At 41.3% G+C, this 27,810-nt stretch overlaps 1 protein-coding gene across 1 annotated transcript; it reads left to right on the top strand.

Moving 5' to 3' along the window:
* Positions 1-1,169: 1,169 nt before the first annotated feature.
* On the top strand, positions 1,170-27,212 carry INTS8 (integrator complex subunit 8). The gene is made up of 28 exons (XM_077932842.1): positions 1,170-1,358; positions 2,059-2,240; positions 2,799-2,973; positions 3,795-3,935; positions 4,735-4,806; positions 5,316-5,367; positions 10,313-10,495; positions 11,071-11,178; positions 11,485-11,634; positions 12,448-12,548; positions 13,467-13,608; positions 14,379-14,449; positions 15,042-15,217; positions 16,414-16,547; positions 16,995-17,105; positions 18,306-18,507; positions 18,905-19,026; positions 20,169-20,353; positions 20,761-20,794; positions 21,873-21,929; positions 22,020-22,081; positions 24,248-24,366; positions 25,443-25,546; positions 25,916-25,966; positions 26,144-26,217; positions 26,294-26,358; positions 26,668-26,711; positions 26,862-27,212. Exons 1-28 carry the CDS (start codon positions 1,243-1,245, stop codon positions 26,976-26,978), a joined length of 3,150 nt encoding a protein of 1,049 aa, XP_077788968.1. The 5' UTR covers positions 1,170-1,242; the 3' UTR covers positions 26,979-27,212.
* The last annotated feature ends 598 nt before the right edge of the window (positions 27,213-27,810 follow it).

Genomic DNA, 27,810 nt, shown 5'->3' with positions numbered 1-27,810 from the left:
ACAGTGAGTCTGTAAGTGACTACGGAGGCCAATTCTGGTTCCACACGTCCTTCCACAGTGGAGCGCTTGCAGGTTCAGTGTTTCCCAGTTATCAGTGCTTATAACGCATTTTTAAAAGATTTGCCTTGAAAGAGTCCCTCTTTTGCTGACCACCAGCATTACACTTTTCATTTTTAAGTTTGGAATAGAGTAGTTGCTTTGGAAGGCTTCCATTGCCACATACAGAGGATGCTTGATGGGTGGGAATGTGGTATTGAGCTCACCTGTTGTGCTGAGCACTTCACTTGGAGGAAAGAGGGGAAATTAGGAAAAGGCTGCAGGTACCTGGGTCAGAGAGAGCAGATGGTGAACCACCATTACCAGGGTCCTGGGGAACTGTGGTGGGCAATAAATGAGGGAGTAGACGTTTGTAAACTGCTCAACTCTCGCCCACCTGTCGGTGCTGTTGCTCAATGTCAGCTCAGCCCACTATAAAAATCCTCCGCGATTGGATAGTGGAGACACAGCTGATCCGTATATTTGCAATCAGGCGGTGTAGAAATGATAAGACAAATCTCTGCAATTTATCTCAAGGGAGCGGATAGTGCCAAGATAATGCGCAGGATTCCACCGTCTTAAACACATACACACGCACGCATAAATGCTCCAGCTCCCCCCGGGATTAACAATCCATTAAACCTTTTCACCCGCCGCACAGCTGCCCCGGGAGAAGGTCTACCGGTTGAATTACTGCTTCTCGCCGCGCACGTGCGAGTTCTGTGGTCCTGGGTGGAATCCTGCGCGAGCGAGCAAGCAAGCAAACGAAAGGCACTATGCTTAGGCGAGCGGCAACGGAGGCGGAGGCAGCCGGAAAGCGACGAATCGCTTTCCGAGCCCGGCCTGCCGCCGCTTCTGGATTGGCCGGAATCTAACAATCGGGGCGGAGCAAAAGCCCGGCCGGCTGGCTTTCCGCCCCTCCCCTTTCCCCGAGGCCGGGCGGGCGGGATAAGAGCAAGCGGCGCAGGCGGCGGCCATTTTGGTTGGTGGCGGGAGGAGGCGGAGGCGGAGGCGGAGGTGTTTGCCTGTGAAGGGTCAGAGGCAAAGGTGAGGAGGGCGAAGGGGCTGCCGCGTCGCTGGGCTCCAGTGGTGTGGTGGTGGGGAGTGCTCTGAAGGGATGGGATGTTGAAGTAGGTGGCGTGCGGTCTTGCAAAATAAAAGGGGTGCAAAGGAGGAGGCGCTGGAAGATGTGCCGCAGGACCCGGAATGTGTCGCTTTGCACCGCTGCCGTGGCCCCTCCAAAACGGGGTCTGGGTGCAGGAATGGTTGGCCCCCCGCGTATGTGAGATGCAACAGGGTGGTAGCCAACACACGCCTGAAAGGTGACGCTTCTATGCAAAGCTCACTGTTTGCAACATTTGCAACGTTTCTACGTGTATCCGTGTCAGCTGATAATAACAGCTCTAGTGCACATGGGGAAGACAGCTCCGGTGCACAAAAGCAAAGGCCTCAATGAAATCATTTTAAAAACACAAAAAAGAGTCACTTCATGTATGTTTTTAAATGAGGGACACTCTGTTGGTTTTCATGTAAGGATGCAGGTGAAATGGAAATGGAGCCTAATGAGAAGCGTTTAATGTTGTGGACCGCCCCTGAGATCTATGGATGTTTGGCTGCAGACCAATCAATAATTAAATAGCTATTTGTTTATTTGTTTGTTTTGCATTTTATTTATTTTGCATTTGTTTTGATGGTTCTGGAGTGTGTTGCTTTCGTACAAACAAACAAACAAGATATAATAATAATAAATTTTATTTATATCCCGCCCTCCCCAGCCTTAGCCGGGCTCAGGGCGGCTAACAACAATAAAACAGTACAAAGGTACAGCATAAACAACACTCTAAAATCATTCATTCTAAAATTAATTTTTTAATTAATTAATTCCCGCTCAAATGGATCCCCATTTGTTGTGTTTGTGTTGTGGATCTTAGTGAGGATTAGATACTCTGCAGTCGTAGGAATATATTGCACTGTATGGAGCAGCCATGTTCTGTTATGGTGTTGCTTTTAAATCTGGTGCAGCTGCTGGCCCAGCAAATGCTTGAAGAAAGGGAAAGAAACTGCAGAGAGGAAGATGAGTGCAGAAGCTGCTGACCGGGAGGCTGTCACTTCAAGTCGACCTTGCACACCTCCCCAAACATCCTGGTTTGAGTTTTTGCTAGAGGAGTCTCTGCTGGACAAACATCTGAAAAAAGTTTCGCCTGGTTAGTAATATCAAAAAATCTACAGAGAACAAGAGAGCTTGACTGTGTTGTTTCTGATGGAATGGTTAGGATTCTCCTTAGTTCTATGTATAGGAATTCTTTTGTTGTGAGCTAAATTTGTTACTTGTCATTTGAATGTGGCTGTACAGTTAAGCTGCTTAAATCCCATTGAAATCAGTGGCATTTTAGCCTAAGGGAATGCCACATATTATGAATATGTGAATGTTTAGCAACAAATGTATAAAAGGTATCATATTGAATAGAAATAGGGCAAACATTTGCAAGCACACATCATAAACATAGCCATGATTGGTTACAGTGTTCATTTGGTGGTAGACCTGAGTTTGTGTCTGTGTGATGTGTGAAAGGGCCATAAATGCAGGGTTGTAATCTTCATCAGTATTAAATAATCAGACAAGTTTGTTTTCTCTAAATAAAAAATCATCGCTGCATGTTCATCCTGGAAAGAATGCTGTTTGCTTTGTATTGGTTACCTCTTTTTCTCTAGTATTTTCATCCAGATTAAACTTTTCCAAACCTGTCTTTTCTGCCCAGTAGATCCCTCACCTGTTCAGCTAATCGTTCAGTTTTTGGAGCAGGCTTCCAAACCTTTGGTGAATGAGCAGAATCAGGTCCAGCCTCCACCTGATAACAAGAGAAACCGCATTTTAAAATTGCTTGCTCTGAAAGTTGCAGCACATTTAAAGTGGGATTTGGATGTACTGGAGAAAAGGTATCAGTGGACTTCTTGGTTAATGTTGTTAACATATAATCAATGGGAAACTTGCAGCTCTTGGGAATTGTAGACCAGAAACATCTTATTATCTCCCACCATTAGCCATACTGTCTGGGCTGATGGGAGTTGTAGTCCAACATCATCTGGAGGGTCCCAGGGTTTAGACAGCATTCATTTTTTAAATTTTTTTAAAACATATTTTGTGCACGTTCTCTCTGGTTTTTATTGTTTTTGTTGTCTTAGAGGAGCACATGCTAATACAAATGTATGCTTTAAAAATGACCTACAGTGCTATATTAATAATTATTAATCATGATTCAGCAAGCCTGCTGAAAGTAAACAAGTCTGGTCAGGGCCTGCATGGGAGAACACTTGGAAACCTGATGTATGCTACCTTAAGTTGTACAGTGGTGCCTCGCAAGACAAAAATAATCCGTTCCGCGATTCTCTTCGTCTAGCGGTTTTTTCGTCTTGCGAAGCAACCCTATTAGCGGATTAGCGCTATTTATTTAAGTTTAGCGGCTTAGCGGCTATTAGAGGCTTAGCGGCTTAGCTGCTAAAAGGCTATTAGCGGCTTAGAAAAAGGGGGGGGGGAGCGGAAAAAATATCGCAAGACTTGCAAGACGTTTTCGTCTTGTGAAGCAAGCCCATAGGGAAAATCGTCTTCCGAAGCAACTCAAAAACGGAAAACCCTTTCGTCTAGCGGGTTTTCCGTCTTGCAAGGCATTCGTCTTGTGGGGCACCACTGTATTGCTTTAAGGAAGCTTTGTAACGAAGTACCATTCGGTAACTTCTGCAATCCTTGGTCTTTTATTCAGTTTATCGGTTCCTGTATTGAACATGCTGCTGAACGAACTGCTGTGCATTAGTAAGGTTCCTCCAGGAACTAAGCATGTAGATGTGGACCTTGCCAGTTTACCTCCAACCACAGCAATGGCGATACTACTCTACAATAGATGGTGAGAACGTCATTGTTTGAGTGTCATTGATGTAATTCAAATATGGAGACAAGTGTTAAGATTAAATTAATCTTGATTATATTGCTTAAACTAAACTGGTCTAATTTGATAGTCCTATGACAAAAATGTTGTATGCACATTGGTTTGCAGTTTTCTTTGAGATTTAAACCAGCAGTTGTAATAAATCATTATTTTCAGTGTGTACGCAGATCCCTAACTATAATAGTATTTTGTAACTTACATAAAAGATCAAGGAAAATTATAGGGATATACTGTCAAGTTATTGAATCGGAGGAGAGGTTGACCACAATCCCATTTTAAATGTGGTGTAGACTAGAATCTTAGATCTATTTGTTGCCATTTTTCTTGGGTGGGGCATATGCAGTCATGGATAAAGTTTCACATATTTTTCCTTGTAAAATAGCTTTTTGATACGTAGGAGCCATGCAAGAAAAAAGGTTGCAACTTCATGTGCAATACTATACATGATATTTTTTAGAATCAGATAGGCTGTTGGTGCTTTTTGATAACTTGTGACTATCACACTTTGAGTGCTGTTTTAATGTAGCACAAACTTTTGTTTGAAGCTGTAATAATGGATAGAGATAATAATAATAATAATAATAATAATAATAATAATAATAATAATTTTTATTTATACCCCGGCCAGAGCCGGGCTCAGGGCAGCTAACACTAGTAAAATTACAGTAAAAACATAATGAGGGCAAAAAAACAATTTAAAAATCAGGTTGTTTCCATGACTGAACTGTATGCTTATCACTTAACTTTCTTTTAATAGGGCTATTAGGACCATAGTCAAAAGCAGTTTTCCTGTCAAACAAGTGAAACCCGGTCCACCTCAGTTAAATGTGTAAGTTTGTGCATCTGTTTCAGACCCTTACAAACAATACATTAATCAACTTAACTCTAATTTTAGCAAGGCATAGCAGTGGTTTAACATCGTAGATCATTACAATAAATATTGTTCAGACATTTAATATTATTGTTGGTTACATGGTCAATTGAAACTTTACTGTATTTTTTTTAAAAGGGTGTGTGTGCATGCTGGTAAATTATTATTATTATTATTTTAAAAAAGAACCCTGCCACTGAATTGATTGTAGCTGAGAATAGGTTCTGGTCCTATTAGAGCAAATTATATTCAGAAAAGTTTTGTAAAATGCCTAAAATTTAAAAACTGAATCAATTCTCTGTTACTGAAGTGTTGTTGGAGAAATTTAAAATGCCGTAAACAAAAAAATAACTTTGTTTTCTTAAATTCAGAAGATGTAAGCTGTTTTGGAAATCTAAATATAGGGGCATCCATTTAATATTGCTTTGAATGGTACGCTCATTGTTGCTTTTGGCTTTTTTATTTAGAATGAATCAGATTCAGCAAGAAAAGGAAGTAACAGAAAATATCCTGAAAGTAGTAAGTGCCTTTTTCTTTGCTAGATGTGAATGTGAGTGGATTGACATATTTAAGGAAAAAATGTGGAACTTTAGATCAATGTACTGAATTTAAACCCTTCCTGGATAAATATGGCCCTTCGTAACTTTCTTTTCTTTTCAATAGTTTATTTGCCATAGCATATATTCCAAACATTCTCGTGCTCTTAAAACCATAGAGTAACACGTCATGTGCTCCAATCTCATTAAAAGGAAGGAATACATTAAGATGTGAGTGAAAATTAAGATGTGAGTGTATTAACAGAGCAACTCCTCTTGCTTTATTGGAGACACTGGCTGTAAATTTTTGCCCAACCCATGACTGTGTAAATAAATAACTGTCTGCTTTATGAGTTCCTTGCAAGAATACTTATGTGTGGGTCCATTTTGTATAAATATGTTGCCATTCTGGCCTGTTTTACCACATTTCCCAGTACCTTCACATTTAAAGTAATTATGTTGGTGTCAGTACTCATTCTGACAGGTGGCTATTACCATATTTTTCGCTCTATAACACGCACCCGACCATAACACGCACATAGTTTTTAGAGGAGGAAAATCCGTAGGCATGCCACCCGTAGGCATTTCCTCCATAACACGCACAGACATTTCCCCTTACTTTCTAGGAGGAAAAAAGTGTTATGGTGCAAAAAATACGGTAATTACCCCCCCCCCCAAATTAAGTTGTTCTATAAAGTTATTGTCATTATGGCAGATAGCAGTGAGCGACTGCCATCGCTGTGCAGGCAATGTCGGCAAAGCAGGTTCTTGAACACTAGTTTCTAAGATTTCTTGTGCTAAGGATCTACAGTTCCTGAGTCCCTGATCCACGCCACTATTAAGTGTCCCGTATACTGTTGTGGGTGGCACTGTGGGTTAAACCACAGAGCCTAGGACTTGCTGATCAGAAGGTTGGCGGTTCGAATCCCCGCGATGGGGTGAGCTCCCGTTGCTCACTCCCTGCTCCTGCCAACCTATCAGTTCGAAAGCACACCCAAGTGCAAGTAGATAAATAGGTACCGCTCCAGCGGGAAGGTAAACGGTGTTTCCGTGCGTTGCTCTAGTTTGCCAGAAGCGGCTTAGTCATGCTGGCCACATGACCTGGAAGCTGTACGCCGGCTCCCTCGGCCAATAAAGCGAGATGAGCACCGCAACCCCAGAGTCGGTCACGACTGGACCTAATGGTCGGGGGTCCCTTTACCTTTACCTATACTGTCATACCTTGGGTTACAGACTTTTCAGGTTGTATTTTTTTGGGCTACGGACCACCGAAACCTGGAAGTACCGGAACAGGTTACTTCTGGGTTTCTGCGGCTGCGCATGTGCAGAAGTACTAAATCGTGCTTTGCACATGCGCAGAAGTGCTGAATCGCAACCTGCACATGCGCAGACGCGCCACTGCAGGTTGTGAAGGCTGCGGGTTGCGAATGTGCATCCTGCACCGATCACGTTCGCAACCCGAGCATCCACTGTACTATACGCGGTTGCTGCATCTTCTGTGCAGGCAGATGTGCTGTTACGTCCGCTGCTAAGACCTTCACCCAATTTTCTGGGTGAATCAATGCAGCAAAATGAGGGACTCCAACAAGCAGTGATGCTACTGCCTTATGTGGTGAACCCAATTCCTGATCCTCAAGCTCCCTCATTGAGAGCCAGGCTGATGTTGTGACCATACCTGCCTCACTGTAACGCTTTTTCCCCACCGAATCTCAGATTTTGCTTGCTGAAAGGGACTGGACTGTGCTTGTGTTTCGTATTTTGATGAATAGTTCCTTGTGTGAGGTGGTATTGAGGATAATGGGTTTTCGTGAAGACTCCTTGGATTGAAAATCGATTGGGTATGTTGTAGGAATCTTGAACTCTGCAGAAATCTTTAAAAGACTGGATTTCAAAAGTTCAAGCCTTCTGATAAAATCCCTTGTTGCTCTTCTATTGGGAGGTTTTTAAAAGAGCATTTCAAATTCTCCTCCCAGTTGCAGTTGTCTTTGGTTAAATCTTCTGATTCCAGGCACTTGATCAGATCCTTTGAGGGGGGGTTGCTTAGGCTATTTTGAATTCTCCTTATTGGTGTCCTGTTGTTGTTGTGGTGGCCAGCTGCTTTAGGGTTATCTAATAATGGCAACATAGTCAAATTTTTTAAAAGCTTGTAAGCTTGTGTTGGAAATCAGTCAGCATAGACTTGGCATGTTGTAACATTGTCAGGATACTGGGACTCCTGAAAGATAGTAAAACTTTCTGTGTTTGTTTGGGGCAGATCAGAGACTCTTTTAGCTGATAGAAGTGTGGACCAAGGTAGGAATCTGCCTTTGTATGTGCATATTGTAAGGTTGACTTGGTTTGCTTGCAGCACTAAATGTTGCTGCTCTTTCATTTCACTGCCAGACTTCTGGCTTGAGTTCTCTCAAGGCTTGGAACTCTCTTTTTTGTTTTGTTTTGTTTTGTTTATCTCCTTAGCTCGTGGGGCGTTAGAGGAGGTACCTTTGAGACCCTGTGACAACTCGAGTAGATCTCCCTACTGAGTGTCCCCTTGACCTTACTGATCAAAATATTCATTTTGGAATGTAGTAAGTTTGGTGTTTGACAAATCAATTGTTTTAGCTGTCATTAGAATCAGCTCAGCTGGGTTCTCCTGAGTAGCACTCGGGTTCGTCTCAGCCTTCTGGGGTTCTGAATTTGCCTTACAGTGGTGCCTCGCAAGACGAAATTAATCCATTCCGCGAGTCTCTTCGTCTTGCGGTTTTTTCGTCTTGCGAAGCACGGCTATTAGCGGCTATTAACGGCTTAGCGGCTTTAAGAAAAAGGAAACAAACTCGCAAGAACTGGCAAGACGTTTTGTCTTGCGAAGCAAGCCCATAGGGAAATTCGTCTTGCGGAACGACTCAAAAAACGGAAAACCCTTTCATCTAGCGAGTTTTTCGTCTTGCGAGGCATTCGTCTTGCAGGGCACCACTGTATTATGATTGCTGTTGGGCTCCCCGATAATGCTGATAGGATCTTCATATGAATCTCCATGTACTTCAGCTAGCACTGCAAAGCGATTGTGAAAGGGAACTTGTGCAGACGTAGCAAGACATGTTGAGGGGGGGAAATCCCGATCTTAGACTGTTTAGCTGTGTGGGGGGGGTGAATAGTCCTCAATTTCTCTAAAACGTTTGTTTGGCCCCCTGATCATCCTTCCCACCAGTTAGTGTGCCAGACTGGTCAGAGGGCAATTAAAAATTACAGAGCAGCCGGCTTAATTAAGCATAGGTTTACTCTAGAAACACTATTGTTGTTTTTGAGTGAGTTGAACCTCCCGCAACCTCTTATCAGCATTAATAGTTGAAGCTGCTTGGGCGGCTGGGGCATGTTTTGACTACTGCCAGCTTTATCTTCCAAGAATACTGAATAGTTTCCTTTCAGGAACCCTACATTTCAGACAGCTGGGACACAGGTGGCACTGTGGTCTAAACCACCGAGCCTTGGGCTTGCCGATCAAAAGGTTGGCGATTCGAATCCCTGCGACGGGGTGAGCTCCCGCTGCTTGGTCCCAGCTCCTGCCAACCTAGCAGTTTGAAAGCACGTCAAAGTGCAAGTAGATTAATAGGTACTGCTCCGGCGGGAAGGCAAACGGCGTTTCTGTGCGCTGCTCTGGTTTCGCCAGAAGCGGCTTAGCCATGACCCGGAAAAACTGTCTGTGGAGCAGACAAACGTCGGCTCCCTCAGCCTGTAAAGTGAGATGAGCGCCGCAACCCCAGAGTCGTTCGCGACTAGACTTAGCTGTCAGGGGTCCCTTTACCTTTACACTTCAGACAACTGTAAGTCTGTGTATAGGCTGAATGTAAACTCCCCCTCTGGATTATCCTGCAGCTACCATCTTCAGTTCAATTAATTAGCTTATGTAGGTAACAATTTAAGATTTTAAGGAGGTTTTCTCACTGCTGCTGTATCGTAGTCGCCATCTTTCTTGTAACTTTCATGTGACCCTGTCTTATTTGTGATCTAATTCCGGGTCCATGTTATAAGAAAGAGTTTGTTCAAGGAGGTTGGGGTGGAGAACCTCTGACCCATGGGCCTAATTTGGTCTGCCAGGTCATTTTGGCTAAGTCATTCCCACCTGCTCCTACACCTTGTGTCATATACGATGTAAGGTACGGGATAGATAAAAACCTGTCTCAGGGATTAGCTGATTGGCAGTGTCTGTAAAACCCTATGCAAAGCGCTGTGTGAAATAGTGCTTTAAAGGGGGCTACTGGAGACAACTTTGGGCTAAAAGATCACCTGGTGTCATTTGTGAGGTCAGTTGACGGACCTGTCACACTCTACCTGGAAGGGGGTGGGACACATGATGATCTGGTCTGCCGGACAGATGCAGCTCCCCACCCCGAAGGAAATTTTCTCACGTATGTGTATTGTGGTGCAAGGAACTAGGCCACAAAAGCACAGGAAGAAAGAGCCAGGCTCTTTTCACAAGTTACTGGTCTTATTCCCTCATTCATTCATATTTTTATTTATTTATTTCTTAAATTTATTTGCCGCCCTTCATCACAAGATGTCAGGGCTGTTCACAGAATAAAATACAAGATAAAAACACAAGTAAATAATTGAAACAAAAGCAACAATAATCTTCTCTTCTCACAGGCACATTTAAAGTTGGTGTATAATTTTAATCAGCCAAAGGCCTGGTTGAAGATTGTGATTGAATTCAGTAGGACTTGCTTCTGAGTGAGCATGTTTAGGACTGTGATGTTACTTCTGAAGTGTGCAAGATAATCTGAACCGGAAGCCAATTAAAGGGTTATTGTTTGGGGTTAAGTAAGTTAGTAAGATCCTATGCTGCTTATGGAGTAAAGGAGAACTTCGTGCTAAATATTCTAAATATAATGAACACATTGAATAAATAAGTGGCAATAATAACTGGATACATGCATTTCTTTGGGTCGTTACAGCTAAAAGAACAGGCTGCTGATTCCATTCTGGTCTTAGAAGGAGCACTCAAATTAAATAAAGATCTTTATATTCACACAATACGGACTCTAGATTTGCTAGCCATGGACCCTGGTGCGGTTAATGGAGAAACAGAGAGTTCCACAGCGGGATTCAACATCAGTGCTGAGGAACTGCAGTGTCAGGTATGCCGAATGAATGAATGCCAGACATTTTGCCTGAAAGCATAGCTGCTGAAATGGTGGTGCTTATGATGCAATTCATGATGCCTCAAAGCACCACTATTATTCTATATTCAAGCTTCCTTGATTTACCTGTGGCTTCTAAGCTTATTTCATATTTAATTATTTCATAAAATGCATATATCACTTGAATGTGTATTTTTAAAAAAATAAATAAATCTCAAAGTGGTTTACAAAAAGTAAGCTTCAAGTATGGAGTCTTACAATTATCTCTAGGCCTCTGTTCCTTTCCCAATTATTACTAAGTTCAATTTGGATATTTTCCAATTGTTGGGAACGGAAGGAAAACCCATATTCAAGCTAATATGTACCACAGAGTCTTCGACACTGAGCATAGTCAATCTTTTCCTTGAAGCTTTTCTCAAAGATTGTGGCAGACACAGAGATTTTATATATCTACCATAGTTTTGTTTGTTTAGATAATTTATATCCTGCACTTTCAACATAGATTTATGTTCCCACAGCGTAAGAAACAAAAAATATAATTTTGAAAGAAATGCTGCTTGTTTGTGTTTCAGGTCTGCTATGATTTAGGTGCCATCTATTTTCAGCAAGGTTCCACAGATTCTGCTCTTTATGGAAACGCCAGAGAGAAATTTTTTAGAACCAAGGAACTGATTTCAAAGGTAAGTCATTCAACAATAGACAGCTCATTTCAGTTTTTGCATGTGTAACCAAATATTTCACATTCATGCAATGCGATCTAGTGCTCACTTTAACTAGATATATCCTGTGAGCAATTTGGGTTTACCTATTTGGGTTTCCTGTTCCTTTGTCTTAAGTACAAGAAAACTGAGTTTTCCATTGGAACATGTAATGCATAATGTTTATACATTGAGGAAATGATTTCATCATATATAGCCTTTGAAGACATTTGTCTTAAATAATGAATTATTTTAAAGTTACTGATAGAAATTGGATATTTCTTACAGATTGGCTCTTCGCTTCATTGCATCATAGATGAAAAAAGGTTAGCTGGTTACTGCCAAGCTTGTGGAGTTCTTGCACCTTCTGACAATACTTCACAGCCATCAACTCCTTACAGTCAAATCCACAGCTGTTTAAGATCTGGCAGTTATCAGGTAAAGGATTTGCAAAGCTTGAATTGCACATCATGTGATCCTTATATTAGTCTGCTTGTTTATTCCTCAAGTAAGGTAAAAAGGTAACCAGTAAATGACCCCTAGGTGGTTAAGTCCAGTCAAAGGCGACTACGGGGTGCGGCGCTCATCTTACTTTTCAGGTTGAGGGAGCTGGTGTTTGTCACAGACAGCTTTCCAGGTCATGTGGCCAGCATGACTAAACCACTTGTGGTGCAACTGAACACCGTGACAGAAGCCTGAACGCATGGAAACGCCTTTTACCTTCCCACCGCAGCAGTACCTATTTATCTACTTGCACTGGCATGATTTCAAACTGCTAAGTTGGCAGAACTGGGACGGAGCAGAGTGGTTTAGACGAGAGTGCCCCCCGCGTCCCTATTCCTCAAGTATATTATTAGTAGTAAGCAGAATATTATTAAGTAGTCTGCTGTATATAGGAATTGTTATTCTCCTGAGAATAAAAACCAGATAGAACCAAAGCTATCTCTTTTAATTTTGTATTGTAATCAATTGGTTACATAAATAACAAAAAAAAGTTCATTATACTTTTAAAACCTTTTCATATTCTGATTTTCGCAGCACGCTTTATATATTGACATGTTTTTAAGTTCAAAACAATGAAAAATAACATTTCACATCTGTATAAGTTAATTTAATATCTGTATAAGTTGAGTTGTTGTTGCACTATCCAGTAAACTGGTTCCAGCTAACTTTGAAACTATTCCGTCTTGGTGTTGGGCCAAGTGCCATATATTGTCAAACTGATTCATCTTCTCTCTGCATGTACTTCAGGAACTAGTGAAGATTTTCCTTGAAGATAACCGAACACCCAGTTTACCCGTTCAGTTCAGGCAATCAGTTCTCAGGGAACTCTCCCAGAAAGCTCAACAAGGGTGAGAAATAACTTGAATGAATCATTCCGATGCATGCTTTGCTTAACAGTTAAGGCCAGGCAGAAGGTATAGATTTCCGAGCAGTTGGCTCGGACCAGTTCCAAGCCAATTGGTACTTTCAGCTCATGGTTGACAACTTAAAACTCCGAGGTAATTTGGCCTGATTTGCTTGTAGTTCACATTATTTTTAAAATGTTGAACTACTTGCTTTTCATTATTAGAACAGCATTTCAAGCAGGAATTGAATAATCCTAGGTGTCTGGTCCCTACTATTCCCTTAGGGTGAAAAGAATTGAAATGTTTCATTGATTCAGTGCAGGGCTAACTTGTAAGCATTCAAAATGCATTTGACGAAACCCCACCCCCCCACTAGGTTCGAAGCATACGCTTTCTGTGTTTATTTCTTCCAAAAAAAGAGTTGTTAAGCTGTATTTTATGTTGCCTCATTGAGGAACATCTCTGGGTTATTTGTGGGGCATAGGAATTTGTTCACCCCCCCCCAAAAAAAAATACTCCGGTCCACCACATAGTCTGAGGGACGGTGGACTGGCCCACGGCTGAAAAGGGTTGCTGACCCCTGGTGTATATCTATCCACAGTCCTGATGCCACATTCATAATCTTTTATGAATGCCACATTCATAATTTTTACCATACAAGTGCATAAATTTTATGAAATAAATCAATCAATCAAACAAACAAACAAACAAACAAACAAACAAATAAGAGAATGGCTGGAATGTGAAGGATGAATTGTTTGCCCCATATCTTACTGTCCATCATCAATACCTTTCTCAAACTTGCTTCTGCAGTAGCCCCTTCTGGGCAGTCAAGCTTCATTCTGGAGTGTAAGAAGTGTCCCTTGTGTCCTTTTATGTGCTTTTCTTCTAACAGCATGTGAACTTTCCGTATTTTTCTAGGAATGATGTCTTGGAAGAAATATGTTTCAAGGTGTGTGTGTGCAACAGTGTTTGTGATGTAATGCAAGGCCGACCAGTCGGTGTCCACTTTAACCAGCAGTTTCTTAGACCCACCAAAGAAAAAATAGACTTTCTCCTAGAGGTATGGAATTGTCCTCAGTTTTAGGCATATCTGCTTAAACTGTTTTCTGAGCTGCTTTTTAAAGCTACTGAATACAGCTTATTGATCCTAATGCACTTTTTAAGTGCTATGCTTTTCACTGTTGCATCTGAACTAATGGGTGCTACTTAACTTTAAAAATATGTGTTACTTAGTTTTGTGGCTATGAAATCATTAGCCGTTCAGTTACGGTATTGGGTAGCAGATTGGTTGACTAGATACATATCCTTACCATGTAATTATTGGTTAGAGTTATCAGACAATTGAGTGTATAACTGCTTCAGAAGGTATACAACCAGCATGTGGAAGCCACAATACACAGTATGTTTTCAGATTGCCCTCACCCAAATGAACTAATGTTATGAATGTGAAAAGGTTATCTGCTGGCTAGCTTTAAGTCTGCCTTGACAACTACTTCAGGTAAAATCTGCTCTTTCATGGGGTTGATTCAGACATTCAGAAGCATGCAGGGCTGCATGTGTGTAGAGGTGCTGTTCTCATGAACCACCAAATCCATCTGGGACCTAAAACATTTCATACAGTTGTTGTTAGAATGTTTTTTTCCTCAGTGGCTAGCATGCTATCTTTATTACTCCTCTTTTGCATACTCTTTTGAGGGAGCTTATGAAAATGTCTATTTTCTGAAGGAGTATATGCAATCTGAAAAAAAATTAAAATGTGTGTGCTTTTGTTTTTGTTTTAAGCTTACTTAATTTTTCACTAAAGCTCAGTTCAGTATTTCAACTTTGCAGGTATGTTCAAAATCAATACAAGTAGAAAGTGCTTCAGAATCCTCAAAAAGGAAAATGGCCTATTTTCTGAAGTAAGTATGCAATACTAGATTACTTGCAGTACTTCTTAAAAAGTTGAGTAGTATCTTTCATTCAGGGAAGTAGTTAAGTGCTAAGTACATCAGGTCCTAAGATATCATTGGTACCAAGGAAGAAACAACAAGAAGCACACAACAATGTTGGTCTGTAAGCTAAATAGCCCTCAGACATTTTCTCAGCTTCAACAAATTCCCACATGTGCCACTTCTAAAAGGTGGGGTGATAACTGCTGGTGTAATTTGTGGTCAAACCTTAGCTAAATAACTCTTACGTAGAATGCTTTTTGTTCATTGCCATTATCCACTCTAGGTAGGCGATTCAAAAGGCAGTTGTAATTAAGACCTGCTGATTTCCTTAGCCTATGCTACACAAGATACCAGTGTCTCAACAACTACCTTTCTCATGTGGTCAGTTGGACACCTGGCATGATTCACTGTAAGTGCAGTGATTAGTGAATAGCCCCTTGTTTAAAAACATCTTTGAATGTATATTCCAAATGTCATGCCACTACAAACTACACAAAGTGCTGCAATTTCTCTTTCTGCTAATCTTTGCTTAATGAGACCTTTGATTGTTTTTTTACAGAAATCTCTGTTTGGGTTTGGAAGACCTCCAACTTGTCTTCATGATTTCCTCCCACGAGCTCTTCATAGCGTTGCTGAAAGATGATGAACGAAAGCTGCTTATTGATCAAATGAGGAAAAGGTCGCCTCGAGTCAACTTAGGCACTAAGCCTATAACTTCATTTTATGATATTCCAGGTTATTTTCTCACCCTCCCACTTAAAATATTCATAGATAGCTTTTTTCTGAAGACAAATGACAGTCCTTCAGTAAGTTAAGCCCTGATCAAAGAAGTAATTGGCTTATGCAACAAGTTGCTATAGTATGTGTTTTGGCAGTTATTGTAGATTCCTATTAGTCATCATAGATGGCTAACACTGCAGCCTGCATATTCAGAAGCCATGCACTTCTGACTACCAGGTGCTAAGGGTTCCAGCTCAATATGGGATATCAACAGGCCTGCAGTTCACTACTCAATCTGCGGTAGTTATCTCCCTGGCAAGCATCTGAGTGAAAAATCTAAACTGCACACCTGTAGCCAGTAGAGTACTGTTGCGTGCTGCGCTCTGGCTTGAAAGAGTTGAGATAATGGGACTAGCCGCTGCTAGGTTGTGAAGATGGAGCTATTGTCTTTTGCTTTAAGGGCTACTGGCTTGTCAGGGCAGAAATGAGAGTGGTTGAACCAAGCATGCAATCTCTCAAGGTGCTCCTGGGAGCAGGAAAGAGATCTTTCTGCTTGCCTTCCCAGCTTCATTCAGGGAGGCACAGAATTGGACTTACATGGCTTTCTGAGCTGCAGCTAGGATGACCCATATTTACTTGGGAGTTGAGTTGGAGAGCTTAGAGAAGAGAGAGGCATCATCTTGGGCGTTATGTGAAACAGTGGGATATTGCTGTCATGCAGTATTTCTGAGACTGAGATTCTCTTTGAGACTGTTTATCGAGCCCAAGAGTCTATTCGTTTATTGTTGCAACCCAGTGCAGAGATTTCATTTCCCCTGTCTTGAAAAGGATGACCAAACACAGTGTGGATGTGTGGTTGGTTGGTTGGTAGGTAGGTAGGTACAGAAGTGTAACGTTTTTAGGGAATCCAAAATTAATGTGTCCTGAGGGCTATGACTACAAAGAGTCTTGATGCCACCTGAAGGTTTCTGTGTATGTCTGTGTCTATGTATGACAGTGACATTAGCACTGTACATTCAAACATTTATATGGTGGATAGCATTAATTAAAGTGATTTCATTTTGGTGTAAAATAAAAGCATCTTTAGTTGATCCATCTTTTCTTAAAAATGTCAGTCTTTTGTCTGTTGCCTCCAGTTAGTTATAGCTTGGTTCAGGGAAAACTCAATATAATAAATTGCTCATTGACCCCTGTGATACTTTCTCTTCCAGCCTCAGCAAGTGTGAATATTGGTCAGCTTGAACATCAGCTTATATTATCAGCTGATCCCTGGAGGATCCGCCAAATTTTAATTGAATTGCATGGCATGACATCAGAACGCCAGTTCTGGACAGTTTCTAACAAGGTACTTTTAATTTTTTGACTACCGTATTTTTCCTTTTATAAGACACCACCATGTATAAGACGGCCCCTATTTTTGGGGACTAAATTTAAAGAAAATGAGGGGAGATGGCCCAAAGTTGTTGAACTTTTTTTAGGGGGAATTGCATGAGCACAATCAACCCAGTAGGGCTGTTGCTAGGGGTTGGCAAAGTGGGCAGCTGCTCCCCACATACCACTGCAAGCAGAGTAAGCTCCTTAGAGCACACACTTCCCACAGCAGCATGGGGGAGGGAATTGCGCACCCACCAACCAGCTGGCAGGCTGCGTTATCTGTGTATAGGACAACCCCAGTTTTTTGAGATGATTCTTAAGTCAAAAAACCTCGTCTAAGACATGGAAAAATACGGAAAATTGTTTAAATGTGAGCTATATTACAGTTATTGATTTCTGTGTTGTTGCTTTTTCTTAGTGGGAAGTGCCAAATGTTTACGGCAATGTAATCCTAGGGATCAAAGATAATTTGACCAGGGATTTGGTCTATATCCTTATGGCAAAGGGGCTACACTGCAGTACAGTCAAGGTGAGGTAATCATTATCTTGCTAATAAGAATCTTGCCAATTACCATTATGGAATGCTACTAATAACTATTACTAGGACTGAGTATTATGTAAGCATGTGGGTTTTTTTAAAAAAAGATGGTGCCACTTTCCTATTCGTCGTGGTTGTTCCCTTTACTGCGATTTCCAGTGTCTTGGTCTTAGGGCCCAAATGGCATATTTGAGTTGCACATAAAGCCACCAGCGTTATGAGAGGGAAGTGTGGCTGACTGTTGTAATTTTAGGCTGTGTGCCTAATTTGCTCCATGTTCCTTTTGCCTGAAGACTACTGGCCTTTCAAGTGGGGTGGGATAGGTTTGTGGATGGTTTCCCACTGTATATCAGCAATAGGTGCTCTGGAATTGTTCTGCCTTTTCCGGGCAGATCTGTTCTCACAACTGAGAAAGAGGCGTAGCCGGCTCCATAGCCTGCATTGCTGCGCAGAGCAAGGCAGTTGTGAGCATGAAAACATTGTGCTCCATGCAATATTTAGATTTTAAAAAACCTACTACTTTGACTTTCCTTATTTTCTATGGGTTGATTTCAGTTTCTGTGGTTCAAAGTAATAATTTCAAAAGCCTACTAGCCCTTTAAGACAGGATGGAGATAGTCATGTGATAGACAGTCATGATGCAGCACAGTGATCTCCACAGGGTATGGGGGCATGGACACCATTGATTTTTATCCCAGCCTTCTTAGCAGGAACCAAAATCATGAGTGTGGAATTTAATTATTCCCTTTGCCTCCGCCAAAACAAACCACCACTTTAGCAAGCGTATTGCATTATGTGCTTCTGTAGGCTAAATGTTTTATTACAGGACTCTGGACTTTTTGTTGTAGTACAGTGGTACTTCGGGTTACATACGCTTCAGGTTACACACTTCGCTAACCCAGAAATAGTGCTTCAGGTTAAGAACTTTGCTTCAGCATAAAAACAGAAATCGGGCTCTGGCGGCGCGGCGGCAGCAGGAGGCTCCATTAGCTAAAGTGGTGCTTCAGGTTAAGGACAGTTTCAGGTTAAGAACGGACCTCCGGAACGAATTAAGTACTTAACCCGAGGTACCACTGTACATGAATGTAGCTACTGTCGTTCTCCCCCCCCCCCCAAAAAAAAATCATACATGCAAACTAGAAGAGAAATAGGCAAACTCCTCACACTGTTGTTGTTTTATTATTATTACAGGATTTTGTCCATGCAAAACAGCTTTTTGCCGCTTGCCTTGAACTTGTGACAGAGTTTTCTCCAAAGCTACGTCAAGTGATGCTGAACGAGGTGCTACTTTTGGACATTTATTCCCATGAAGCAGGAGCAGGGCTTTTGGGAGAAACACCCCCCTCTAACCTGATCAGCAGAGTTCGAGGTTACTTAGAAATGAGGGTTCCTGGTAAGAATGCTTGGCTAATTATGTGAGAAAACTTCTTCAGAAGCTTAGGATCAGAGGGGGAGAGATACTCCACAACTGATAGATATTAGCTTGTAATCAAAGTGAATGATTTTACCTGTATTCTCCAGTCCTGGTGCTTGGGGGAAGGATCTCCACAGGATGCTGAAGTAACATGGATGCACTTCAATCTTTTTTGCTGTGCTGTCAATTTTAATTATATTTAAATGTTTTAACTTCTTAATGATAATGTTAACGTTTATTGTAAACAAACGGCTTAGAGGTTTGACTACAATAACGCGGTATATAAATTTTCTCAAACAAATAAACATTGTATGCTTGTAAACATATAAGATGTTAAAAGTAACTAATCAGTTGCTCTTTAAAAATATTGTTTTAGATATTCCACTTCGACAAGTTGTAGCAGAGGAATGCGTTGCCTTTTTGTTGAATTGGAGGGAGAATGAGTACTTAACGATGCAAGTTCCTCTCCCGCTGGTTCAGACAAATCCTTACGTGAAGGTAAGGCATGTTTCGGAACTGACTACCAATACATTTGAAATTGTATAAATCCTAAACTGTCTTAAGACTTATTCTGTTCAAATGCATCCCAAATTAATGGAACTTTATTTTTCAACAACATTTGCTTTAACTCATCTGTCTAGATATAAATTGCATATATAGATACACCCATACATATACATATACATATGCATATACATATACACATACACATACCATATTTTTCGCTCCATGACACACTTTTTCCCTCCTAAAAAGTAAGGGGAAATGTGTGTGCGTCTTATGGAGCGAATGCAGGCGGGAGGCTCTACTCAGTGCTCCCTTTAAAGAGCCGCGTGGAGTGTGTGTGTGGCTTCTGGGGGCTTTTCTGCAAGGTGGGAGAAGGGACTGATGGGCTGCCCTCTGTCCCTTCCCACACCTCCTGGAAAAGCCAGCAAGAGCAGCTGCCGGGCTCTGCTCAGCACTCCCTTGTAAGGGCTCCCTTTCATCCCTCATCCTGCTTTGCTGGGAAGCCAGCAGAACAAGAGGCGCTGCACAGCTATCGCTCTTGCTCTACTGGCTTCAGTGAGAGTTGTGCAGCTTGCTCTGCTGGCTTCTCAGTGAAGCGGGAGGAGGGATGGAAGGGTTTAAAGCAAGAAAAGCGAGAGCCGCTTACATGCTCTGTGCAGAATATTTTATTTCTTGCTTTCCCCCTCTAAAAACTAGGGCGCGTCTTAGGGAGCGAAAAACACAGTACACACAGTGCTTTTTTTCTTAAATAATGTTTAGGGGTGCTCTCATTTTGACTCAAGAAAATCACCATTTGATAGTTCAAATTGGGAAACATAAAAACAGTAAATGGACAAAAGTATAAAGATTCACAAAATGTATGTGCTAAACTTGTTGAAATTCTAAATTCCAAAAGCACATGTTATATAAGGTGTAAGAGTTTGTCTGCTGCCAGGAAAGAGTAAAACATTCTGGACATCCACAAGCAACTTTGGGTTTCCCCGAAGTAGGTCTCTGGGTTGTGTAGCTGAGGATTTCATTGCCAGATTTGATTTCCTAGCTGTAACCAGGCATAGATTGCTGGAAAAAGAAACAGCGTGCCTTGAGAGCTTTCAAAGACTGACGGTTCCTTCTTGGTGGTGTGTTTTGCTTAGCTTGGACAGCTTTTGGCTGCCACATGTAAAGATCTTCCTGGACCCAAAGAAAGTAGACGGGCCGCGAAAGACCTTTGGGAGGTGGTTGTACAGATATGCAGTGTAACCAACCAACACAAACGAGGGAATGATGGCAGAGTGAGCTTAATAAAGCAGAGAGACTCAACGTTGGGCATAATGTACAGGTAAGTTGCTATAGGTTTTTTTAAAAATACAACTCAAAGCCAAAATAGGTGTCTTCTGAACATGGGTGTACCTGTAGCCAACATTAGGAAGAGCTACAACATTGCTCCACCCCTAAATTGCGTCTAATTAAATTAATTATTGCATATGATTAATTGAATATATGGGTGGGGAGGGAAAAGAGTAAACTGACCTGCTTATTTGAGCCCCTTACAGTTTATAGCACCCTCTTCTGGGGTTGAAGATACACTTCAGCATTTTGGTTCAGGTCTGATGGTTGATTGTACATTGTAGTTCCTGTTGTATTAAAATTTGCTTTTAAAACCTTTTACAAATAAATTGAATAAACATAAATAATGAATTATTTTAAATAATTGATAACAGTAACCACATGTCTTCTATTATTTAGGAGTGAGCTGCTCTCTTTTATCAAAAAGTTGCGGGTGAGTTTGGAGCTAAAGTTTTTGCAATGGACTAACCCAGTAAAAAAAACCACTGTTGCAGGGAAATATTTTGAAGGCGGATATTATCTTTTTCTTGAGAAATGTGTTATTTCCTCATCCTTCGTTCAAAGGGAGTTGTAACAGGAGATGCATTCCCCTTTGTCAGGTTGAGTTTGCCAAATTCCAGATAGATGCTAGAATAAATGTAATAAACTGAAGCAAATCAGTCAAACTCCAGAGAGATGGGTGACTACTTCTGTGTGCTCAGTGGACAGTCCCTTTTTCAAATTGACTCTATTGTTTAGGTTGCTTGTTTTATCATTGATTTAACAAAGAGGCTGCCTTTGATTCCACAAACTGAGAAATACATAGAATGAAAATTATAGAATCACAGAATTGCAGAGTTGGAAGGGACCCTGAGAATCATCCAGGAATATGCAGCTGTACCATCTGGGGATCAAACCTGCAACATTTGCATTACCAGCACCATGTTCTGAGCTATCCAGGCTTAGCTATATATTGTATATTACCAATAATATGCACCAGACTTTCTAGAAACAACAGGGCAATGGTAGGAAACAAGCTCCTTGTTCTGAATAGAAGGAATACTACTAGTCCAACCCTAAACATGCAGCTGGCCATATAAATTTTTGCTATGGTGTGGCCCTACAGATAAATAGCTTGGGTAACTTACCTAAGAATTGCTACTTAAATATATTTTCGCAAGTAATTGCAAGAACGCCTGTTCTGTACAGTGCCATATTTTAAAATGTTGGTGAGATTTGGAAAGAGAGTCGTTTTAATCAAGTGTGCTTCGTAGGCCATGCAGCTTTTTAAAGAATTTAGACTTGAGAAATGCAAAGAGTGACATGCATCTCTTGCAAAATGGCCTTAACCTATGTATGAAGTTGTATAATTTTCTACAACATGTAATATGGTTATCGGTAATCTAAGAGGCTATGTATATAGATTTCATTTCAAAGTTGTATAAGCATTTTGAAAGTTTGCGAAGAAAAACTGGATTTCCCTGACTCTGAAAAGAAGCATTGTATCATGTACTTTTGTTTTTCCGCTATAGGAGCCTCTAGTTTTGACAACAATATTATCTTTGTTTGTCAAGCTTCATAATGTTCGGGTAAGTGCAGTACTCTCCTTATCATAAATATTTGACTTTGTTGTCTACTTCTCGGACTCATTTCCCATATCATATTCTTTCCTCTTCTAGGAAGACATTGTGAATGATATTACCGCAGAACATATTTCTATTTGGCCGTCATCCATTCCTAAGTAAGAAAATTGTTTTTGCTCCAATTATAATTGCGAAATGTGCTTTTCTGGGGATCTGCAGATTGCTTCTTGGTCCTGAGTGTCTTGTTTCAAGGGTTGTCTATGTGTTACCGTATTTTTTGCTCCTTGAGACGCACTTTTTTCCTCCTAAAAAGTAAGGGGAAATGTCTGTGCGTCTTGTGGAGCAAATGTGTGGTTGATCGCTGGCTCCCTTTCTGGCCCCGCCCCCTTGCCCAGGCCTCCATTGTTGAATGTTCTGCTGACTGGCTGATTATCTGTCTGGAAACAGCTCCCTTTCCTTTCCTAAAGAAGCTACAGAACTGTGAACTGTGAAAAGCTCAACAACTTTGAGCTGATCTTAAGGGGGGGGGGGGCTTTTCCCCTCTGCAAAAGAAGCTGCACAACTGTGAGCTGATCCCCCAAAAACAGGGCTTTCCCCCTTTCCTCCTCTAAAAACTAGGTGCGTCTTATGATCAGGCGCGTCTTATGGAGCGAAAACTATGGCAATTATATTTTAACAGTCTTTCAGGAGCAACTCTGCACCTTCCATTTTAAAGAATAAAATGGCTTTCCTGTCAATTATGCAAGGAACTACACCTCCCATTCTGTTTTCCCCGGAGAGAGCAATGTCTGTTTGTTAAATCTAGAATATTTAGGGCTTGGTACCTTTTGGTTGTGCTTGACTAACTACTCTCATGTGTTAACGAGCCTTTCTTAAAGCTTATGTGACAGCGGGTGATGCCTGAGGAGGACTCTGGGTTTGTTAGGGGAACTGGATAATGATCAGCTTGGAGAGACTATGACAAATAAATATCTAAGGAACATTATGGGGCAATTCCCCATCCTTCCTAGGGTGGCTCAAGCCAGTTTTGGCAGTGCATCGTGTAGGATGGTAACTGTACATCTTTAAGCCTGGAGCCAGTATAACACCAATAATGGAATCCCTGTCTGCTCTATGTATCTCCTGGTTGAGGTGTTTTGTTGGAATGGCTGTGAAATGCATTCTGAACAGTTGGAAAGAGAGTTATTTAATCCTGGCTGATAATGGTGAGGGAGAATAGGAGAATTAATGAAGTAGGAAACTGCACATGACTTCTTTCCTGTGTGACTAGACCACTGTAATGAGAGTGTATTCTTCTTCAGATGTACACACCACCCATATTCAAAAGATCTCAAGGCAGTTCACAAAATACAAGATAAAAGCACAAACAATTAGTTGAAACAGAAACAAAGAAATCAATAACCCCCCCCCTTTCCACAAACACATTTAAAAGGCTGTAGAATATTAATCCGGGACGCGGGTGGCGCTGTGGGTAAAAGCCTCAGCGCCTAGGGCTTGCCGATCGAAAGGTCGGCGGTTCAAATCCCCGCGCCGGGGTGCGCTCCCATTGTTCAGTCCCAGCGCCTGCCAACCTAGCAGTTTGAAAGCACCCCTGGGTGCAAGTAGATAAATAGGGACCGCTTACCAGCAGGAAGGTAAACGGCGTTTCCGTGTGCGGCTCTGGCTCGCCAGAGCAGCGATGTCACGCTGGCCACGTGACCCGGAAGTGTCTGCGGACAGCGCTGGCCCCCGGCCTATAGAGTGAGATGGGCGCACAACCCTAGAGTCTGTCAAGACTGGCCCGTACGGGCAGGGGTACCTTTACCTTTACCTAGAATATTAATCAGAAAAGACCTTTTCTTATGTTTCCACCCTCTGTGGTGGGGGCACATCAAGAAGGGCCTCAGATGATGAATTCAGAGTCTGGGTCAGTTTATATGGGGAGAGGCAGTCCTTGAGGTATTGCAGTCCTGAGCCATTTAGGGCTTTATAGGTCAAAACCAACACTTGGGCCCAGAAATGAAATGGCAGCCACTGCAGTCAGGCCAGGATCAGTGTAATATGCTCAAACCAAATTCCCTGGTGAGCAACCTGGCTGCCAAATTGTGCACCAGCTGCAGACAAAAATGAAGTGGCTCTTGCTGCAGCCTGGCTTCTTCCTGATCACACTTAACATGCCCAAGTGGTGGTATTTCTGTGATCCTGGGGTACTTTAATCATACACAGGAAATGTGTTTAAATAGTGCATGACGATGTGGGAGTTTAATTACATCTTTAAAATTTAAGCGCTACACTTTCAGTTTAAAAGTAGGTGACGAATGTTATAAAATGTTTTGTCTTTTCAGCTTGCAGTCAGTGGATTTTGAAGCTGTAGCTGTTACTATCAAAGAGTTGGTCAGTTATGCACTGACTGTAAATTCAAATAATCACTTCTGGTTAATCATTCAAGCGGATATTTATTTTGGTAAGTTGAATGACCTTCTTCCTCTCACTCTTTCATTTGTGTTGCTGGCTGTCTTCACACACACATATATATCTTGTTATGTAAGATAGAAGGAAAGATTTGGTGAATAATAGTTTGGAGACTCCTCTGGAAGCAATGCCTGGAATTGCAAGTGGGGCGTTCTGTCTCATGAGTAGTCATTGTTCTTGTGGAGCAGCTTCAAAAATAAACAGGTTACCAGCCTGCTTAGAAGGTTTAATTTCACTGCACACAGGTGGTGTAGTGACAATAAAGGTTTATTATTTATTATTATTATTATTATAAAAGGTTTGTAGCTGCACTTTCATGCAGAAAGGAATCTTCTTCCTCCACAGCCAGTACAGAAATGTAGGCTTACTAGACCAGGTTTCCTCAACCTTGGCCCTCCAGATGTTTTTGGCCTACAACTCCCATGATCACTAGCTAGCAGGACCAGTGGTCAGGGATGATGGGAATTGTAATCTCAAAACATCTGGAGGGCCGAGTTTGAGGAAGACTGGACTAGAATCTTAACTGAAAATTTGTTTTTTACCCTTGCTTCCTTAGTTGCCATAATAAATACTAACTACTGCTGTCTTTAGGGACGTGGGTGGCGCTGTGGGTTAAACCACAGAGCCTAGGGCTTGCCGATCAGAAGGTCGGCGGTTCGAATCCCCACAACGGGGTGAGCTCCCGTTGCTTGGTCCCTGCTCCTGCCAACTTAGCAGTTCAAAAGCACATCAAAGTGCAAGTAGATAAATAGGTACCGCTCCGGCGGGAAGGTAAACGTTTCCGTGCACTGCTCTAGTTTGCCAGAAGCGGCTTAGTCATGCTGGCCACATGACCCGGAAGCTGTATGCCGGCTCCCTCGGCCAATAAGGCGAGATGAGTGCCGCAACCCCAGAGTCGGTCACGACTGGACCTAATGGTCAGGGATCCCTTTACCTTTTACTGCTGTCTTCAGTTAATCTTACCTACTGCATGCTGTTTCAAAAGAGTCGGGATAGAAATTGAAATAAACGCTTAGTGAATTAGTGTGGCATTTACTGCTTGTTTTTATTGCTCTCTCCCCAATGCAGCAACCAATCAGTACTCTGCTGCTCTTCACTACTATCTTCAGGCAGGAGCTGTGTGTTCGGATTTCTTTACTAAAATGGTACCGCCAGATGTATATACAGATCAGGTGAGTTACATGTCAGCGAACAAGCAAAAGATGTTCCGCTTCAACATAAAATAGGGCTCTGGTTTTCAAAGTTTGATAACACAAGTTCAGTCGATGGCTTTCCCTAGGCTCTGAGCAGTTCCAGAGCCAAAGAAACCTAGTTCTAGGTAAACCAGAAGCCTGTAGAAATTCATGTTGAGCAAAAGGATAATTGATATAGTTGCCAGATATATTTGCTCTGTTACTTTATTATTGCTAGCTTCAGCCAAAAAAAGTAGCAGGCTAAGTGCTTTGTGGAGGGGTTAGTTGTATCTGGAGTATCAGATGATTATCTCAGATGATTGGATACATTATAGACTTACTAAAAATGGTATATCCATTTCTCTCCAGGTGATAAAACGAATGATAAAATGTTGTTCTCTGCTCAACTGCCACACGCAGGTAAGGCATATATCCGCTGTGTACCTAGAAACAAGTCCTACCAATACAAGTCTGCTAGAATAAAACACAGTCTTGTATAGTATAATATACATTGCAGTATAATATAAATGAAATAGGAGCCTCCCTTATCTGGAGTTAGTGACATAGTTACATTTTATCAACTCTCAATTTTTCTAGGTAGCCATTTTGTGCCAGTTTCTTAGAGAAATAGATTATAAAACTGCATTTAAAGCACTTCAGGAACAAAACAGGTAAGCAAGGTTTTATATTTCCACATACTGTGCATTTGAATGTATTGACATACATTAACTAAGATTTCTTTCTTAGCCATGATGCAATGGACTCCTATTATGACTACATCTGGGATATTACCATCTTGGAATACTTGACATGTATCCTTTTATAAAAACAGCCACGTGGGATTGGTTTGAAAACCAGGGTGGCTTATACTGTTGAATTGTGCTCACAGAAGGATTCTTTCCATCAAAGTATATAAGCTTCACTTTATTTTTTCTGCTGTATGATTCCACGATTCTATTTTGTTGTATTAATGACATTTTAAAATGGTTTATTTTACTAAGATGAAAAAGATAATAAAGCAGAACTTCCATTCATAGGAGTATTTAATAATTGTGAGAGGCTAAAGGATGTGAAAACTGTCCTGCTCACTGTATTTCTAGGTTTCCTTAATTGTGTTTCAGACCTTCATCATAAGCGAGGAGAGACAGACAAGAAACAAATAGCAGTAAGTTGCTGTTTAAGTTTTGCTACTATGTGCTTTCTTCTGTGCAGCCATTACATAAACAATATGCATTGCATATAAAACACTGAAACGATTCTCAGAACTTGCTTATTGCCAGTACTAACTTATGTTGATGCTTGTTTCAATACTTAGATTAAAGCTATTGGGCAGACTGAGCTGAATTCCAGTAATCCAGAAGAAGTGCTGCAACTTGCTGCTCAAAGGCGGAAAAAGAAGTTTCTTCAAGCAATGGCAAAGCTTTACTTTTAGAGCACCATTTCTAAGAGAGCAAGATAAACAATGGCAGCTGCAAGTTATTTCCAACACTTTATTAACGCATAAGACCTTTTTTTTTTTTACAAATTTATAAACATACTGTGTGGTATCTTCCTATTTAGAAAACTTAAAAATTCTTCCTTTCTTTTTACAAGATTATACAGAAGCGGGTTAGCTTTTGTAATGCAAGCTGGCATAAAGAGGGACAGTAAACTACCTTGGACAGAGCATGACTCTCCGTAGTACTTAAGCTGTTGCAGAACAGTCTTAACTTCACCTGTTTGTTTTTTCACCCTTGCTTTGTGGCAGCTTTTCTTGTATAAAAGGAAAGATAGCACCTCATGAGGAAAGAGGTAGTATGTGACATTTATTCACGGTAAAGCAGGTGTTGTTCCAGTTACATGCTGGTTGCTTAAGTTGCCTGCTGATTTTAGAAGTAGTTTCAATGTTTAACTGCAGCCTCTTCTCCCCCCCACTTTCCTATGCCAATGCTTAAAACCAGTTTCACCTTATCTCATAGCTATACTACACAAGTATAGTAGCAAGATTGATCTCCCAGTAGCAGTTACACTGCTATGCAGGCTTCTAAAATCTGACTAATGCTGTTGAGTGTAGACGTTGACTGTACAATGTGCTTTCAACAGAAGTCAGCAGAATATATCTTAAGTTCATACATAGCTAAACCACTGACACACTCACCCACAGGTATCAAAAAACTCAGTTACTTGAGGCCATTCAACAGGTTAAAAATGTGTAGTTCATTCTGACTGCTGAACAGTTAATTCATAGTCTGTTCTTCACTGGGCTGCAAAGTCAGTAAAGTTGA

This window comes from Podarcis muralis, chromosome 8 (genome assembly GCF_964188315.1).
Source record: "Podarcis muralis chromosome 8, rPodMur119.hap1.1, whole genome shotgun sequence".
Classification (NCBI taxonomy): domain Eukaryota; kingdom Metazoa; phylum Chordata; class Lepidosauria; order Squamata; family Lacertidae; genus Podarcis; species Podarcis muralis.
This window is presented reverse-complemented; position numbering and strand designations above follow the sequence as displayed.

Bases quoted from the DNA above. Each gene is read 5' to 3' on its own strand.
- INTS8 (XM_077932842.1), top strand. From the start codon at position 1,243: ATGTGTCGCTTTGCACCGCTGCCGTGGCCCCTCCAAAACGGGGTCTGG. The intron at 12,549-13,466 runs GTGAGAAATAAC...GTATTTTTCTAG, and splicing joins TCCCAGAAAGCTCAACAAGG to GAATGATGTCTTGGAAGAAA. The intron at 26,712-26,861 runs GTAAGTTGCTGT...TTCAATACTTAG, and splicing joins CAGACAAGAAACAAATAGCA to ATTAAAGCTATTGGGCAGAC.